The sequence below is a fragment of the Notechis scutatus genome, chromosome 6 (assembly GCF_049901735.1).
Source record: "Notechis scutatus isolate UNSWTSFEM ecotype Mainland chromosome 6, rNotScu1.2, whole genome shotgun sequence".
Taxonomy (NCBI): domain Eukaryota; kingdom Metazoa; phylum Chordata; class Lepidosauria; order Squamata; family Elapidae; genus Notechis; species Notechis scutatus.
The window spans coordinates 48,461,071-48,478,213 of record NC_142014.1 but is presented as its reverse complement, the minus strand read 5'-3'; the positions used below and the strand labels follow the sequence as shown (position 1 = coordinate 48,478,213).

Sequence of the window (17,143 nt, the reverse complement as noted above, 5' to 3'; positions counted from 1 at the left end):
ACACATAGATATGCCATTTATAGTCATTCAAAAACCTAGATATTAGTGAGATATTTATTTCACAGAAAAGAAATATCAAGATAGAAACAATAGATCTTATTGGTATCAGAGGAACATATTGTTTTATGTGGTGGTGTTATTTAATATTTTTAAAAGTATAGTTATCTTTAATATGGCAATCACATGTTCAGTAATCTTAAACCAAAGTTATTTGTTTAGTTATTGGCATCAGAATACGTGTTCTTTCTAAAAAGCTTTATGGCCTGCTTTCCATAAGTAGCTAATAAAAGCTGATTATATTGATGATTTAGTCCTACAAATTATTATTATTTTTGCAGTAGAGTCAAACAGCAGAATAATTTGGATGCAAAGAAGAAGTTTAACGATACTTCTCTTTAAATATTTTATTAAAAAGTTCATAGTCCTATCTATGAAAAACTGAATGTTAGATATGTTGCTATGAGGTTCTAAAACTGAAATTGAAAAAGATATTTGGGTTATTTTGTAGCATATTTCTTAAAAAATTACTTTTGTCCAGCCTCTCCTTGACCTGCACATGGTCCATATTTGTAAGCATAAACAAGCCGTGGGATGAAATCTGAAGTCACAGCAATAACAAATGCATTTGTGATGACAGAAAGAATTCCAATGCCTTCAAGAATTCCATACCAGATTCCTAACAAAAGAAAAGAATAGGCATGTCAGTTTCAGCTTCTGAAATTGTTAGCTAAATTGTAGCATTTATGCACTTCTTTAATAAACATTGTTTATGTTCCAGTTCTATATAGGTCTAACAGACGCCTACAAAATGTCAATACCAAAGATTTCCCCATTAGATGTTTTTTCAAATGAATTAAAAAATCAGAATCTGGTAGTACCCATCGATAAATCTTATTAATAATGATATTCTAACACTGGACTATATGATCTATAATGATGGTACAACTCTGCTATTTAAGGAGAAGCTTGAAACAGAAAATGTGTTTTGTGGACATGTATGCATTGTTTCGGAAGTTCTGTTGGACATTCTGGAAGTGCTATGGCTCTGCAGAACTGAAACACAAAATTTTGGTTTTGGGTTTCAACCAAGATAAAATCTGGGTAAGTTTTTTTCTTTGTCCTTCCCATGGGGTGTGGCCCACCTGCTGATCTTTACAGTGCCTTCTTTTCCTTCCTTTATAACAAAGTTTGAAGCTAAGGACATTGATAGCAACTAAGGAGAAGCAGGGAGAGAAGAGTCTTTGAAAAGTTCAGTGACAGGCAAACTAACTGAATGTGGTATCAAGGAAATGAAATTAATGAATGGGTTCAACCAATCTTACCTTTCCAACATCTTTCTTTCGCCACCTCTACTTTGACACCACTGTATCCCCATTTGGCTCTCCCCCCCTCCAATTTCTGCCTGGTACACACTATTCCAGACGTGCACTAAATATTTGTTTTGGTTTGGATAGAAATAACTGGAAATTACCATCGGTTTTGGCCTCAAACATTTTCCACATCACTACAATTCAATGCTACAATTCAATTGGAAAAGGCAAGGTCCAAGATAGCAAGCTTATTAAAAATGGTCTCTTCAAAGTATGAAATGCCCTGTGGTATTATCTATCAGATACTTTATTGGCTATCACTTGATACTTAATTCATTTTTTATTTTTTATTTTTTTGATTGAAAATGAGTGAATAAAATTGTCTCAGAAATAAGCCATTCCTTGAACACTATTTCTGGAAATCACAGCTGGGACGATATATGTTTGTTTGAATAGTCTATATTGTTAAGGAAAGGCTATGTACCAGTAATGAGCTGGCACATTTGGATTATGGCTCTACTTATTGTCTAAACACTAGCAGTTGATCTTGGCTAATCTTGAAACAAAGCTAAGTAAGATTGGACCCCGTCACTTCTTGGATGAGACAGGATTTGATAGGTTAGTCTGAAAAACTCCCAGAAGAAGATTAGATTATTTTAGATTACAAATTTCAACTTCAATTTGCTATCACACCAACACTTTGCACCCATTCTGTTTACCAATATCTTTTGCTCTGGAAGCTAATGGCCGTCTCCACTGGGTGACAAATTTATATGCATCAAGGCGTATTTCAATGATATTGTTCAATAAAGCCAGAAGTGGAGCAAGTGGAAAAGCTGCTACAAATATGGTTGTGAATCCAAACTGAAGGACTGAGAAGAAAAATGAGAGAAGGAATGAATATTTAACCATGTATATTTTAATGCATATTGTGTATGATCAAAGGCCAGTAAAAAGTACATTCAGAATAAAGGACAAATACAAAGCTTATGATTTCTATACAGAAATAACATTTCTTTAGTAACCCCAACATTAAATACTAATGATGGCAGATTCATAAGACTAGATATTCTTTCTGTATAGATCGGAATCATCTAGACAGTATATCCAAGAATAAACAACATACCTACAGATTTGAAGACGATATTGCTGCTTAAAATGGCAAGGTACAAATCAAAATATACAATGCTTTATCATCATCAAAATAATTAAAAGAATCTAAGCTTCTAGATTAAATCAGTTTCTTCTTTTAGTACCTCCTCTTTATCAATGCTATAGTTTGAAATGCTAGAAGGCATAGTATCTATTCCTAGAGTCAAACTGCCTGGTTAACCTAATTTCATTTATACTTAGGTCTGTGATGCCTCAGAATTTATATCACAATGCCACAAGAGATGTTTTTGCTGCAAAATGGCTCTCTGAAAATAATTTTACAAACTTACAAGAATGGATGCAACACTGTCCTGGAAGTTTTTATTTAAAAAAAAACACCACTTTATTATATTGGATCATAGGTAATATATAAACAACACCAGAATCAGGCAACAAAGAAAGAATTGTTCATACTCATTTCGAGGTATTCATCAAAGAGTCCATAGGCATTCAAAGGCAGCAAATTGTAGTCTTTTTCCCATTGTGGTAAAGTTTTTTGCTGTGAACCATACTCTTGCCGCAGTTTTCGTCTGGTCCACCAGTTCTGAATTATCCTGCATTATTATTTAATAATATTATTTAATAATATTATTTAAATATTATATAAATATTATATAAATATTAATAATATTTAATAATATTATTTTTAAATATTTCCCAGATCACTGATATTTCAACATTTTCATTTTTGCTATATATATTTGTTTTTTTTATAGAGGTACTCATTTTCACACAATTCCAATAAAAATAATAATAAAATAATAAATAATAAAATAATAAAAATAACAGAAACATAATTAAAATAAACACCCAAAAGTGCGGAGTTCGGGTGTGGCAGACCTAGCAGTAAATGTCTGAATCTGAATCTCTTCTCAGCAAGATGACACTTTGCCCCTTAGCTGAGCTCCTATCGAAAACACTGGTGGGATGCTGAACACTCCTCTGGATGGAATAAAAACATATCCATGCCGTGGGCATATAGTTTGAGAGAGCTCTATAACTCGTCACTGCTGGAACTTCATCAAAATGACTATTGTTTAAGACCTGGAGCTATCCCGGAGGATCCAGATAAAAACATCCAGGAAAAGGTGATCCAAGCCCTCCCTGGCTGATTTCTTTGCTTGGCAAGTAGATTTTCCCCCCCAAAAAATCCATATATGACAAAATAATATAGAATTAACTCTTTTTACATGACAATAAGAAAGGTTCCAAGAGATTTGTTGTTGCATTTTTTTTAAAGGAAAGTAACAAGAGAACAAATCCTCCAATGCCATTTCAAATCCAAATCGAAGCTCAACAATGTAGAGATAATTATTTTGAAATAAATTCCTATTAGAATTCTATATATAAGAAAAGTCTACTCTTTCCTGACCAAAATATTAAAACTACTCATTTTGTTGGGAAAAGTTAGAAGATATAGATTTTGCCTTCCAATAAAACAGATTTAGACTAAATACTGTGCAAAAGGCCAGAGAATTTCTAGAAAAATACAATTACAACAGAGTCAGAAAGGTATTGAGAAGAAAACACCCAAACAAATTGAGAAGTATATGACCAGCAAGAAATAAGAAAAAATGATGAGTTGAAGGCTATGGACATGGACTTTTCAAAAACAGTTCATTAACTATGTAATAAGATGCTTAATCTGGAACATAAATGGCGCCGACTCTCCCCCCAAAAGGGGGGGGAAATACCTTTAAAAAAAGGATATAATGTAATTTCAGGAAACATTTATTAGAAATATAGATGTAAAATGCTTAATTTACCAATTTCGATGAATTTAGCTCAGCAGAATCAAATAAAATCAATGGCAGTGTTCTATATATCAACCTCCCAATTAAAACCATAATTAATAACTGCTGTTTAGGATGGTAAATATGTAAGAGTAGAAACAGAACTAGATGACCAAAAATCCTGTGTGCTGTGAATTTATCCACTGAACAATAGAAATACTTTCTACAAACATATGATGGACCTAGTGTTAAATCTACCATACCAAAGTTGGTGTCTGATAGGCGACTGGAATGCTATGGTGTTTCCACAACTGGATAGAACATCTGAAAAAATAATCAAAACTACCCAAAGAAAATTGCCAAAGTGCTTCTAGCAGAAAATGTAACATTAGTTAATATCTACAGATAAAAAAATGATAATTCTAGAGACTACACCTATTTTTTACCAATCATTTACAAAATAGACATGATAAGAATTTTAAAAAAGTTACTCTGGCCTCAAAGGCTTTCTTTGATCACAATCCAGTTAAATTGACTATAAGAAAGAAATCAGCAAACTTTAGATGGACGCTTAATGAAACTTTATTACAGAAAGAGTGAATAGTAACAATGTCAAAGAGAAGTTAACATAATTGTTTGACAAAAACCTAAACAAAGGTATAGACATAAAAAGAGTATGGGATGCAAGCAGATTGAAAAAGAAAGCCAAGGAAAAATCTAGGAGAATTTACCAGAAATTAAAAGTAAAGAAGAATTAAGGAAATATCTGCAAAAATAAAAATTCTAAATCAAACTTATTACCTATGTATTTAGATAATTAGAGAATAAATTGAACGCCCCTAAACAAAATAACTTTGAATATGCAAATATACCAAGAAGGTGTTTGGCCTATATATTAAGGAATGAAAAATAGAAGATTTTGAAACTCCAGGAGGATGACACAGTATAACAAATAATTTGGCAATACAGAAACCTTTCATTATTACTATTCCAATTTATATAAAGCAGGGGTCCCCAACCCCGGGACCATGACCCACTACTGGGCCATAGCCTATTTGCAACTGGGCCACGTGAGTGGTAGGCTGGCGCATGCACAACTCGATGTGTACAAGTGGCAGGCTGGACTACACATGCAAGTCGAGCTGCAGGTGCATCTGCGTCAGCCTCTCGCCTGAGTCGAGATGTATACGCACCGGCCCACCGCTTGCACAGCCCAGTTCCCCTCTCCCCTACAGCCGGGCTGCCAAGCTTCAAAGGTTGGGTATCGCTGATATAAAGGATCTGACATCTCTTCACAATAAATAGGATATTATCTCCAAAATCAGAACGAACAGGTTACATTGCCCAGGAGTGTCAGCAAGGCTTCAGTATTCTGTACATGTTACAATAAGCAAACATTAATATGTATATTTTAAAAAAGCACATACGTACGGGTAGCCTAATTCCATGAAGTTGTTCCAAGTCTGCTTTAGCACCATTATAATACCCATCTGCATACAGAGATCAATAAGGCATCCACTAGGGTGGCACTGCAGAAGAAGCAGGCAACAAGGAAACAAAGGGAAGTTTAAGCCACGCTGACTGGTAATTATTGGAAGGAAACCCCAGCATTCATACTGAGGAATACTGCCAATATACATTTCATAGAACTCTTGTATGTATCTTTATTGTATCATTATTATGTACACCTTTCACTTTCTTGTACCTTGCTGTTTAAAATTGCACTAAGGTATTTATGGAGGAAGAGTTTACATACTGCTGTCTAAATTCGTCTATAAGTGCTTTTGCTAGGTTGGGCAATTAGGAACCCATAGAAGGGTTTTTTGAGCCAGAGAGGCTAGGATATGAGCTTTGGTCCCTGGGAATATCAGTTTTAGGTGAAGCTTTGCCTTGACATTTATAACAGAAGCTACAAGGATTGAAGTGGGGAATTAAGGAAATCAGTTTTTATCTGTATGACTGATTGGCTGTAAAATTTGAAAATCTTCCCAGACCTATTAATGATTAGCTGTGCAGGCACACATTTTCACCTACTAGGAAAATGATTTCTGCAGAATGGGCAATGAGGTCTACAGACTGGTCAGTCTGGGAGTGATCAACACCTAAGCTTTACTGACATCTGCTTACTACCATGGATAATACAAAGCCAGAAAAAGCTTGAACGGTAGCAATCAGTCAAATGGGTACAGTGAAGTTTTTGTCTTGTCAGCTGCTGTAGAAAAAACTTGGAAGGATTGGAGATGCCTATGCAAAAACAGTTCCAGATAAAAGAATATAGGGTTGCAAATTAAATATTTGATGAAGGATGTTGTTTGTTCTCCAAAAATATTAGTATATATTTCTATACCATAGAATATGTGCAATTATAGTTTTAGTAGAAATTACATAACAATTACCGAAAGGCAAGCCGTCTCTATACTGAACTACAACTTTACTATGCAAAGTAATAATGCAATAATAATTCTGAAATATGTATTACAATCCATGCATGCACACACACGCATACACCGCCCCCCCCCCAACACAACTAAAGAAACTTAATTCCAGGACTCAGGACAATTAAAAGCATTATAGTTGTTTGTGATTTTCCTATGCTTGTTAATAGCAAAACTTCAGTTTTCTGAATTTAACTTTAGATTTAAAATGCAAGCATATTTGGATACCCTGCTTACTACCTACCTACCAACTGGCCTGTTTGCCTGCCTGCCTCCCTGATAAAACCACTTCATTCCAAAGGCTCTATTCTAGAGGATGTACAAAATATAAAAAATAAAGAACAACATAATAAACAAAAAATAAAGTATAGAAAACTATAATGGTGCAGATCTTCCTCTAACTACATAATACCTATACATTAAACTGGACTTAATTGGATTTAAACTGCAACGCATCCTTTTACTACAATTCCATGTGCATTTATATAGGAGTAGGGCACATTCATTCAACAGCAATTACTTCCAATAAATTGTACTGTTAATTACTTCATACATTATTTTTAGTTTATTAGATATCTTTTAGATACTATAAATTATGATATACTTCCGCATAACTTATTTCAACCCTAAAAATGTATGTGTTGAAACTTTGTACAATATACTTCAATATGAATATAAAACACTTACTTCTTCCAGTCTCCATCTGTTTATCAGCCTGAGGTAGGCACCAGGGTGACCTGTAAACCTTCAATATAGGAGAGGTCATCAAGTCTTTGCAGGTACGTATTTGATCAAAACAATAGGAATGTAAGAGAAGATCAAAGACGAGAGGCACAATTGTATTTTTCCATGGAAAAGGGCATTAAATTTGCGTTAATGTTAGTATTTGAATGTACAATGTACCAATTTTTTTTTTTTTTTAATATTTTGTGGTTTATATAAGAATCTAGATGAAACATAAAAGTTGTTTTTCCTATCTGGGTAAAAACAAGATATTGGCTAACAATATTAATTTTGTTCTTGGTTTTGTTTCATAGATAACTGTTTCAGCTTAGCCATATCGAAATATTCATGATAAAGCACATACTAATCTTTCAAACAAATGATAAATTTGATAGTTTCAGGTATTTGTAAACACCCCCAAAACATTTTTATTAAAAAAGTGGAACCTTCCAAATAATTATTTGATGCATTTATGTTTTAAAAGACAATAGAGTCTTTACAGTTGCAGTACACTGCTGACTCATACTTAAGCAGTGGTCCACTAGGACACTTAGATACCGCTTTTCATTCACATTGTTAATAAGTATTCTGACAGACAGTCAATACACTGCACATAATACACTGCACTATTTGTGGAGTTAGTTTGCAATATAGCATTTAAACTACCGGTAGAGATCTTATCTTGTGTAGAATAGCTTCAGCACACTTGGAATAAAACTGGGCTTTAGTTATGCTTGTGACATATTGTCCCAAATATAGGTAGCTCTTGGGTTATGATGGCAGTTGGGACTGGAATTTCCATCATTAAGTGATGCAATTGTAAAGGGTAATATCACATGAGCACATTATGTAGCAATCACAGTCCTTGCAATCTTAGTTGTTGCCATAACTCAAGAACCACATGAGTCATTAAGCACAGACTGTCATGTGGTAAGATGGGAAATAAGACAAGCAGTATGGCAGGTGAGAGTTAAGGTCAAGTGGGAGGGTGCTTTGGGAGAGCACTACAGAGTGTGGGAGAATATCAGAGGCAGGCACTACAGACGTGCATGAGTGGGGAGGCAGGCAGGTGTGGTACTGACTGTAGGGAGGTGGGTACCATGGGAAAGTGTTATAGAGCGTAGTCGGGTATAAACCTCAAATGGACTTATAGAATGAGTCCAAAATCTGGGACCCATGATTCATGTAGAATTAAAATTTGGTAAATTTTATAAAATGCATTATGACATAAAACTACCTTAAAACAGTTATGACATAATAGAAAATGTCATAAAAGATTCCCTGTGCTGATTGATGTTTGATGGGCTATATACATGAAAGTATATACTATATAAGCTGTGCCATTGTTAAAGGCACTGAGGAATCTGGTGAGGAAATATCTCTGAAATGATGACCCGAGGGATTTTAGATTGCTTAGTATTTATTAAAGATGGAAAAAAATTGATGGAGAGATATAGATTTTGCAAATGATGGAGATACATAATATGTATGCAAGGAATTTACATTGATTAAAAGAAGCAAAAATAGCTGCTTATAATATACTTTCTTTCACTTCATTACAAGAAAGCTGTATAAGGAGAAATTTAAAAGGAAGATCAATGCAGTGGGAAGATTTAATCAAGAAATATGTGGTAAATTTGAAACAGATAGTGTCAAGAATGAATGGGGACTGAATACTGAAAAAGGGTGATATTATGGAATACAAAATGGTATATGATTTATTTATTTACTTATTAAATTTATTTGCTGCTCATCTCACTGTGGTTCAACAGTGTAATGGAAGATGTGATGAAGTAAAGTATGCATGGGAATAATTGAAATGCTTAATTATGAGAGTAAGATAATATTTCTTTACTTGTTTAACATTTTTATGGATACAGTACAAAAGAAATGTGTTGAAAGGGCTTGGTTTTATATAGAGAATGAATTATTAAATCATACAAAGAAGATTGAATGGGTTGATAGTAAGAAGAAGATAGACAAAGTGGGTTTGGATGGAATTAAGCTGTGAAATTTAAATAACCAAAGGCTTGTATGAGTTAATGTATGACATAGTGAAAGAATGATAAAATTTATGGAGAAATATAGTGTATGGGGATGGGAATATTTCCACTATCTTCTACCTTTCGTTACCCTTTCTTACTGTTTTTCTGCACTTGCTGTAACATTGCTTAACCGCAAGGAAATAGCATGTTCTAATGTAAGTGGTATTACCGATAAAAATACAGAACGTATTAGACCAGTGATGGCTAACCTAAGACACACGTGTCACTCGTGACACGCCGAGGCACTTTGACTGACACGCCTGTTGGTGTGGGGAAAACCTGCACATTTAGAGGCTGCCTGTGCTCTGCTCCAATCCCTGCTCCCTGCTTGTTGTGTGGAGGCGTGGTGTCACCGCTGCCGCAAGATCTTTGCAGCAGAGAACCAATTTGAACCGCCATAAACTGAGGTTTGTCAGTTTCATTACCTCAGGAAGGCTACAGGAGGAAAGGAGATCCATGAGGTTCACAGCCCTGTAAGGTGGCCTTCCGATCCCCACATCCTGCACCTGCAGCCCTGAGACCAGGGAGACGAGTTTCACAGCCCTGTGTGATCACCCCAGCCCAGTCCTTCATAAACCAAATTATTGATATTTCTTGAAGTGACACATGACCCGAGGAAGGCTACACTTTTTCCCGATTTTCGACACACCAAGCTGAAAAGGTTAGGCATCACGCTATTAGACAATATTATTTCCTAAATGTGCCTTTCATGATCACAATTAATCTACATTTAGGAACTCTGAGGGACATATTAATTAATCTTACCTTCCAAGGAAAAATGCTATATAAAAGGTAGAACTGTTCAGATTAACAAACTGAAAAAGAAACATTTTCAAAGTAAAGCTGTTTTCCCACTCAGATTCAGTACGAGGCTGCTCTGTAATGAAAAAAACATTGGACATCTTTATTGAAATTTGAATGCTGGATTTGGGGAAACTGCATGCACCCTACCAGTCTACAAATGTCCTGATGCAGCCCATATTCAGGGAAAGTCCTAGTTTCTGAAGCACTATTTTTCATCCTTGGCAATGTTAAGATGTGTGAACTTCAACTTCCAGAATTCTCCAGCCAGAAAGGCTGGCTGGGGAATTCTTAGTATTGAACTCACATATCTTAACATTGCCATGGTTGAGAAACACTGCAGGGTATGTAGTATACATAGTGCAGGCAGACAGCAGGAACTTGCAGGTTCTGCCTGCTCTCTATAGAGAAAGCTTCTTGCTTTCAGTTTTCCAGTTCAAGATGCTTGTAACTGAACAGAGAGATATCTGGACCTGGAACTATTCCAGGCCTTTAAAAGTGCCAAACATGCACATTACTGAAAGGACATCAAATGGGATGTGTATGGATTGACTCATGTCTCTCAGCAGCTCTGTTGTATTTAGGACCCAAATACATAGAATAGCCAGGTGCTGGTACTCTGGAGAGAGAGAGAAGTTCCCCGATGATGATGGGCTGCAGCACAAGCCCCGAAGCTTCGGTCTCATTGACTAACTCAGATAGGGGTGTAACTTTAAGTTGTTAATTAGGGTTGATAGCTAGCTACTAAGTCATTGATTTTTGCTTCCTTGTGTCCCTTGGCTCCTATGTACCTGATAAGTTGGTGGTAAATCTGATTGCATCCTGTAACATTATCCTGGGACGTGTAGATTTATCTTCATTTGCAAAACTACTAAGGTTATAAACATTCTACTCAATGACTTATAACAGAGTTCTAACAAATAAATACTTTACAGAAAGAATGTTTGGTCCCACATGGTATCCTTTGGACTTGGACCAAAGTCTGACAGAACACGTTCTAAAATGCTGGACAATAGGTTTCAAAGGGAATTAGTTTGAAGGAACTTTCCTTCCACTGCATATTAATACTGCCTGAAAAAACAACACTAAAACATCTTAAAGATGCTAGCTGAAAAATTCAAGCACTTAGTTGGTTAGTTAGGCAAGACATGCCACATACATACTTGGTTAACAAACTCTGAGAAATAAAGCAGCACACGTATTGTTTAATGTAGTGAAGGGGAAATTTCAATCTGGAATCAAAGACTTCTTTTTGACATAGCAAAAACTCCAGATTTTTACAAAGTCTGTCTCACACTGATGGCTCTTTAAATAATTTGTTAGAACTAGCTCTGAGTCCATGTTATGTTCTTTAGAACAAGTAACGTAAGTTACAATCCATTCTAATCATGTGAGTAGAGTTTTTCTGCAAAAATGTTAATACATATGAAATGTACCACATAGGGGTTCAACTAGTTACCTCTTTTGCTTACTATTCTCTATTATACAAGGAATTGTTCTTTGCATCCTTGCTCTGTAGAATGGAAGATTGAATAAATGGGAAAACTGGCTTATAGAAAAGTAAGTCGATTTTATGCAAACATAAACACATATACATACATACAGTGACACAGAGAAACAAATAATACAGGATTCCATTAGCTCCATTTATGCAGGAAATGAAGGTGCATGATGACCATAAACATATTACTTCATTTTCATTACTTACCTAAATTTGTCAGAAAAAGAGCAACCTTTTCATGCAACTGCAAAAAATGAAAAACAGCATATAATTTTAATGTAATATATAAATCAGATTTGATGAACATTATGTGCTTATTATCTTTATTCCTTGTTTCTCTATTCTAGCGGTGATAATGACAGCTTATAGAGGCAAAACCTTACTGACGTTTCTTTTAAAAATGCCTACAGAGTTAGAGCATTTTGAATCCCACTGAGTTTGGATATTCAATTTTGCTTTGCATTTATACAAATCTATATTTCGAATCAACTGAGACAGTACTTTGAGAAAGGTATATTTGAGACTTAAATTATTTATGTTTTGTATTTATTATAATTACAAATATGCACTTTCTTTTAAAGTTAAAACTCTAATCATTGGAGGAAGAGCAGGAATAGAAAAGAAGGGCAATTTATTCCTGCTCAAATATTTGTATGGCCTTGGTCTGAGAAGAAACAATGATTTCATCCAAAAATATGGCTAAACTACCATATAATACAAGTTGTTCTATAGTTTTGATGAGGCTATTCCTTATTACAGAAGTCTGAGTACAACTAAGAAACAACCTAAACACAGACTGAAATTAATCAAGGTGTGAAAAAGCTTCCTTACAACATTCAGCAGCATGATGATGCAAAAGTTGATGCATACTGCAGTCCCAGTTGTTGCAACCTGAGAGTTATTCTTGATTAAAGCCCATTTAAAGGCAGCAAAAGTACTGACAGTCACAACACGATAAATAACAATCCCAAAGACAGCGGCGATCACCACACAGATCTAGAAAAAGGGGCGACAGAAAGAACATACAGCTTATAGCTTACCATCAGTACGGTAGCTCTCAAAAATTGAATAATAAATCCAAGTAAGTCATCTATAAATGTACTCTGATTTTCTTAAATAGGACATGTGTTGGGATTTGTCACAGATTTCCTTACTCGTTTTAATGTGATCTCTTCCTATTATTAGTGTCATGGCAAGAAATAATGTTCAAGGACCGAAGTGTCAGACTAACAGGGTCAATTATGCAATTTAATTTTCTGAAGATAAAATTTCATGCTTGGAGGACTTTGTGTTCTGTGAGTTTTCGCTTCTCAGTGAAATTACTTAACCTTGCATCATATCCAAGGGCTCACAGTTTTCTCTGAATGATTCAGTTAGGCTGAGATTCAGAGAAGCAATTAAACTAATAGTTTGTTAATTGCTGCTCTGATTAAAAGAGAAAGAAATTTGCTTAATTGCTCTACTGAACTGAGATTTTATTATAAGAACAGAACCTATTATAATGAACTGTTCCTCTCAGAAAGGTAAATTAACATTGATCCGCAATAACAAAAAAACATGCCAAATCTCAGATGAGAATTGAGAAAGGAAGTAATGACCATTACCGTAAATATGGATATACAATTCTTGGAGTAATCTCAGCAGAGGTGGTATTCAGCAGGTTCTGGGGGCAAAGGAACCTCAGTACTGGTGTTGCCTCCTGCCTCAGCGCATCGAGGAGGCCGAGCGGCTGCCAGCGATGGCCTCAGGTGAAGATGTTGCGAGGGGGAGGCTCGACCCCTCACCTCAGGAGCCGCAGAGCTCACCGCCCCTTTGGCAGCCACCAAGCCTCCTCCTTCCTGCTTGTGAGCACTTCTGGTGACGAGGAAGAGAAGCACAGTGGAAGGAGGTTTGGCAGGTGCCAAACGGGCAGCGAGTGCTTTGCGGCTCCTGATGGGAGGCGTTGAGCCTCCCCCTCAGAACATCTTCACCTGATGGCATCACTGGCAGCTGTTTGGCCTCCTCAATGTGGAGACAGGAGGTAACACCAGTTCCGAAGTTCCTTTCCCCCCACCCCATTGCAGGCCAGGAACACAGGGGAAGGGTTCCGATGCCGCGATCTCCTACACGCTACCTTCCCTCCCCGCATGCATCAGTCCATCTGTCGCTGGTATCATCCCTGTTGCAGACACTGGTTGGCAACCTCTGCTTTAGGGAATCAGCACAACACCCCCCTCCCCTAGGAAAGGAGGCTTTCCTAGGAACAAATCATACACTTCTCTCCATTACCAGGAAAACACTCCAGGAAGTCCCTCCAACAGTTAAGTTTTATGAATGAGATACTTTTGCATCTATTGAGAAAACTGGAGCATTCCATTCTATTCATTATACATTTACAGAAAGCCAGACAGCTCCATTCATAAACAAAACGCTTTCAGCTACAGCTCCCACAAAAGGCTGAAGCTGATGGGATTAAAAGCAGAAAAACAAAGACTCCTAAAATCTACATTCCCTACCCAGCTCCAAGCACAGGGCCTCCCAGCCACAATGGGAGTCAAGCAACAATAATTAGAATACTATAAAAATCACTCATGGATTTCATTTTTATTAAATATGATAGCAAGTAAATGTTTCAGTGATAATATTACTGAATATTACATTCCTTTATATTTTTAGAGCATGACAACTCTGTGACACAAATGATTTTAAAATAGGAAAACAAAACTAAAAAAGTCAAGATGGCTTAATGCTTTACCATATACTTTAAAATATATATGCTCTCCATTTTGCTGATATTTAAAAAAAATCTAGTTTTCAGGAAAAACAATGAATTAAAATTTTCAAACCATAAAAAATATTCCAGATGCAGAAACAATCATTCTGCTGCATTTATCTGCAAATGCTTGATAAGGCTCTGGTTTTCCAGATATAGGATTCATTCTCTCTTTCTTGGAGTACTTGGCTTCAAACTGGGGGCGTATTTCTTCCTAAAGAATACAAAATATTTAAAAAGAATTAGATATAATTGTGTAAAGAGCTTAAGCTTTTAGTAATTTTATGAAGCTTTTATTAATACATTATATTCAGCCAAGCCAGTAGACCAAGATGTTAATTTTAAAAAATTGCTAAGAAACTAATAAAATACTATTGTAATCCTTCAGAGAGAGGTAGAAATATCTTTACAAAGCTAAAGGATTATTTAGTTTTTGACAGTATGGTACAGGAAAATTCTTCAAAGTTCAGGAAAATGACTGTTTCCTCTCTCTTGTTGCCTTTCACTATAAAAACATAACAATAGAAAGTTAATTATGATATTTTAACTAAGTATTTTGCAGCAATGCCAAAGAATTAATGTGGTTGGGGCAGCATCGGAGAACCAAAAATCACAAAAGGACCCTTTATGAACTGTCCTCAATTGTCTGGCCTACTTGATCTAAGATAAACATCTTGGCCCTACTGCTACTTTTGGCCATTAATTCATTAATTGCACTCACTTCTTTCATTGGCATCTGAGACCTATTTTACTCAAAAGCTGCGCTTATTATGGGAGCTGATTCTGAGGTGGTGCTTTGCTTGATTCTGTAATGGCAGTTACCTTAGATGGCCTAAGCCCTAAGATAACACTGATATTTGGTATTGCCTCTAGGCAAATTAACATATTGGCAATTACTGCTACAAGCAGAGTCCTGACCTGGTTCTTACATTGAAGGGTTTTTTTTATACATGCTTATTATACCAAAAGAATTCCAAATGAACACATAATTTAATTTTTCACATCCCTTCATTTATCTAAGAACCAACAACTGACGCATTGTATTATTAGGTCCTTATTTTCTTGGAAAAAATGCATGATTTGCTGCCAGTAAGAGAAACTACTCTGTTATATTAATATTTGCAACTAAAATTATGTTTTGCCACAATATTGAATCAGTTCATTTTTGAGAATTGAGAATAGATGTTAGTAATTAATGGACCAAAGTGCTAAAGCTATCATGAAAGGAGCTAAGGAAAAGGCCTATGCCTAGCCCCAATGTTTTCTCCAAATTAGAACTATAGAATAGTTGATGACTAAACTGTTATATGTTTCTTCTCTGCAAGAAATGGATATAAGATTCCTTAACATTGCTTGGCCTTTTTTAAAGAAAAAAAAACAATCACCATCATTTTCTGTTCACTGTTCCACATTGGTCAGACTGTTGACTCATTTGTGTCTTCTGCAAGACAGTGATTCAGCTAAAATGACATAGACTAGAACAGCTAAAAGAGATACAAGGAAACAAACTAAACTCTGTGTGATAGGCAATCATCTCCAGTATTTTCTGTTTATATTATAACCCAGTCTGTTAATAGTACATTAATATTAGTTAAAATTTGACATATTATCCATACAAACCTCCTCTTCTTCCCAGTCAATTAAGTCCCAGTCATAAGCAATTACTGCTCGTCTTCTTTTCCAAAATTCCAAAAAAACAGTGGCTACGGCAGAAAAATAGAAGGAAAAATATATTTCTAATGAAGAATATTTATTCTTGGAAATGTAGGAAATAAACAACGTATGAAGGTATTTCATCTAATTTACTCTGTAGGTATTGCTAGTGGTGATAATCCTTCATATTTCAGAAAGGAAATATCTTCATGAAGAAAACGTCTGCATTTTTCTGATTATTTTTTTTCATGGAATAAACAGTAAAAGGGCGATTAAATCTTTGATTTTTAGAAAGCTACAGACAAACTAAGGGTATAGAAAAGTTTGAAATAAGATTTTGGAATTAATTTTAAGGAAGCCTCCCTGTGGGAAACACTTTTGTTTTAATTTCTTTTAAAAAATAAGATAAGATAAATGTCTTGCTGTCCTATACTTTCCTATTAAGTTTGCAAAGATGAGAGCAGATAAAAATAGAAGTGTTGACTTTTAAAGGACAGAACAGAGGAGTAGAAGTATGAATATGAATAATTTCATATCATTGAACTCTGCTGAAGTTAAGCACATCCTCCATTTAGTTATTTTAAACATGATTACATTGATATTATTCCCTTATCTTCACTTACCCCATACTGCCATGAAAACAGCAAAAAAAACAGTTGCTCCATTGTCAAAAAGATGTGATACCTGGAGAAAAATAATTTTAACTTAAATTCATTTAATTTTTCTTAATTCACATTGGTTTGTGATTTGTAAACTACACATAGTCTTTTTTTTTTTATTTCTACCTATTCTTAGGAATTTTTAAAAAGTTTTCTGTCTAGCGCCAGGAAAATCAGGAGATCTAGACAGTTCAAATGGGTACAAAGATTTATTGTAAGCTTACTGAAATTTAAAGTTAAATGTTATTTTATTGGAAGGAATTGTTATATAATTTTTCATAGTTCTAAAACAGGGGTCAAAGGCAAAGTTTGCAGGCGGGAGCGTCTTCCGGCCGAGGAGTGGGAGGGTTCCGCCTGGCGGGCGGGCGGGCTGCTTGGA

At 35.4% G+C, this 17,143-nt stretch overlaps 1 protein-coding gene across 2 annotated transcripts in view; it reads right to left on the bottom strand.

Annotated features, from left to right (window-relative positions):
- Window positions 1-17,143, bottom strand: part of ANO4 (anoctamin 4) — a 93,490-nt gene that overhangs the window by 5,764 nt on the left and 70,583 nt on the right. For both annotated transcript variants that reach the window (XM_087968165.1, XM_087968166.1), the window contains 11 exons: window positions 16,729-16,789; window positions 16,073-16,155; window positions 14,526-14,666; window positions 12,532-12,696; window positions 11,908-11,944; window positions 10,164-10,275; window positions 7,318-7,375; window positions 5,627-5,724; window positions 2,877-3,016; window positions 2,030-2,182; window positions 529-676 (listed from right to left, as the gene is read on the bottom strand). In XM_087968165.1, coding sequence (XP_087824291.1) covers window positions 529-676; window positions 2,030-2,182; window positions 2,877-3,016; window positions 5,627-5,724; window positions 7,318-7,375; window positions 10,164-10,275; window positions 11,908-11,944; window positions 12,532-12,696; window positions 14,526-14,666; window positions 16,073-16,155; window positions 16,729-16,789 — 1,196 coding nt within the window. The remainder of the gene's footprint in view (window positions 1-528; window positions 677-2,029; window positions 2,183-2,876; window positions 3,017-5,626; window positions 5,725-7,317; window positions 7,376-10,163; window positions 10,276-11,907; window positions 11,945-12,531; window positions 12,697-14,525; window positions 14,667-16,072; window positions 16,156-16,728; window positions 16,790-17,143) is intronic.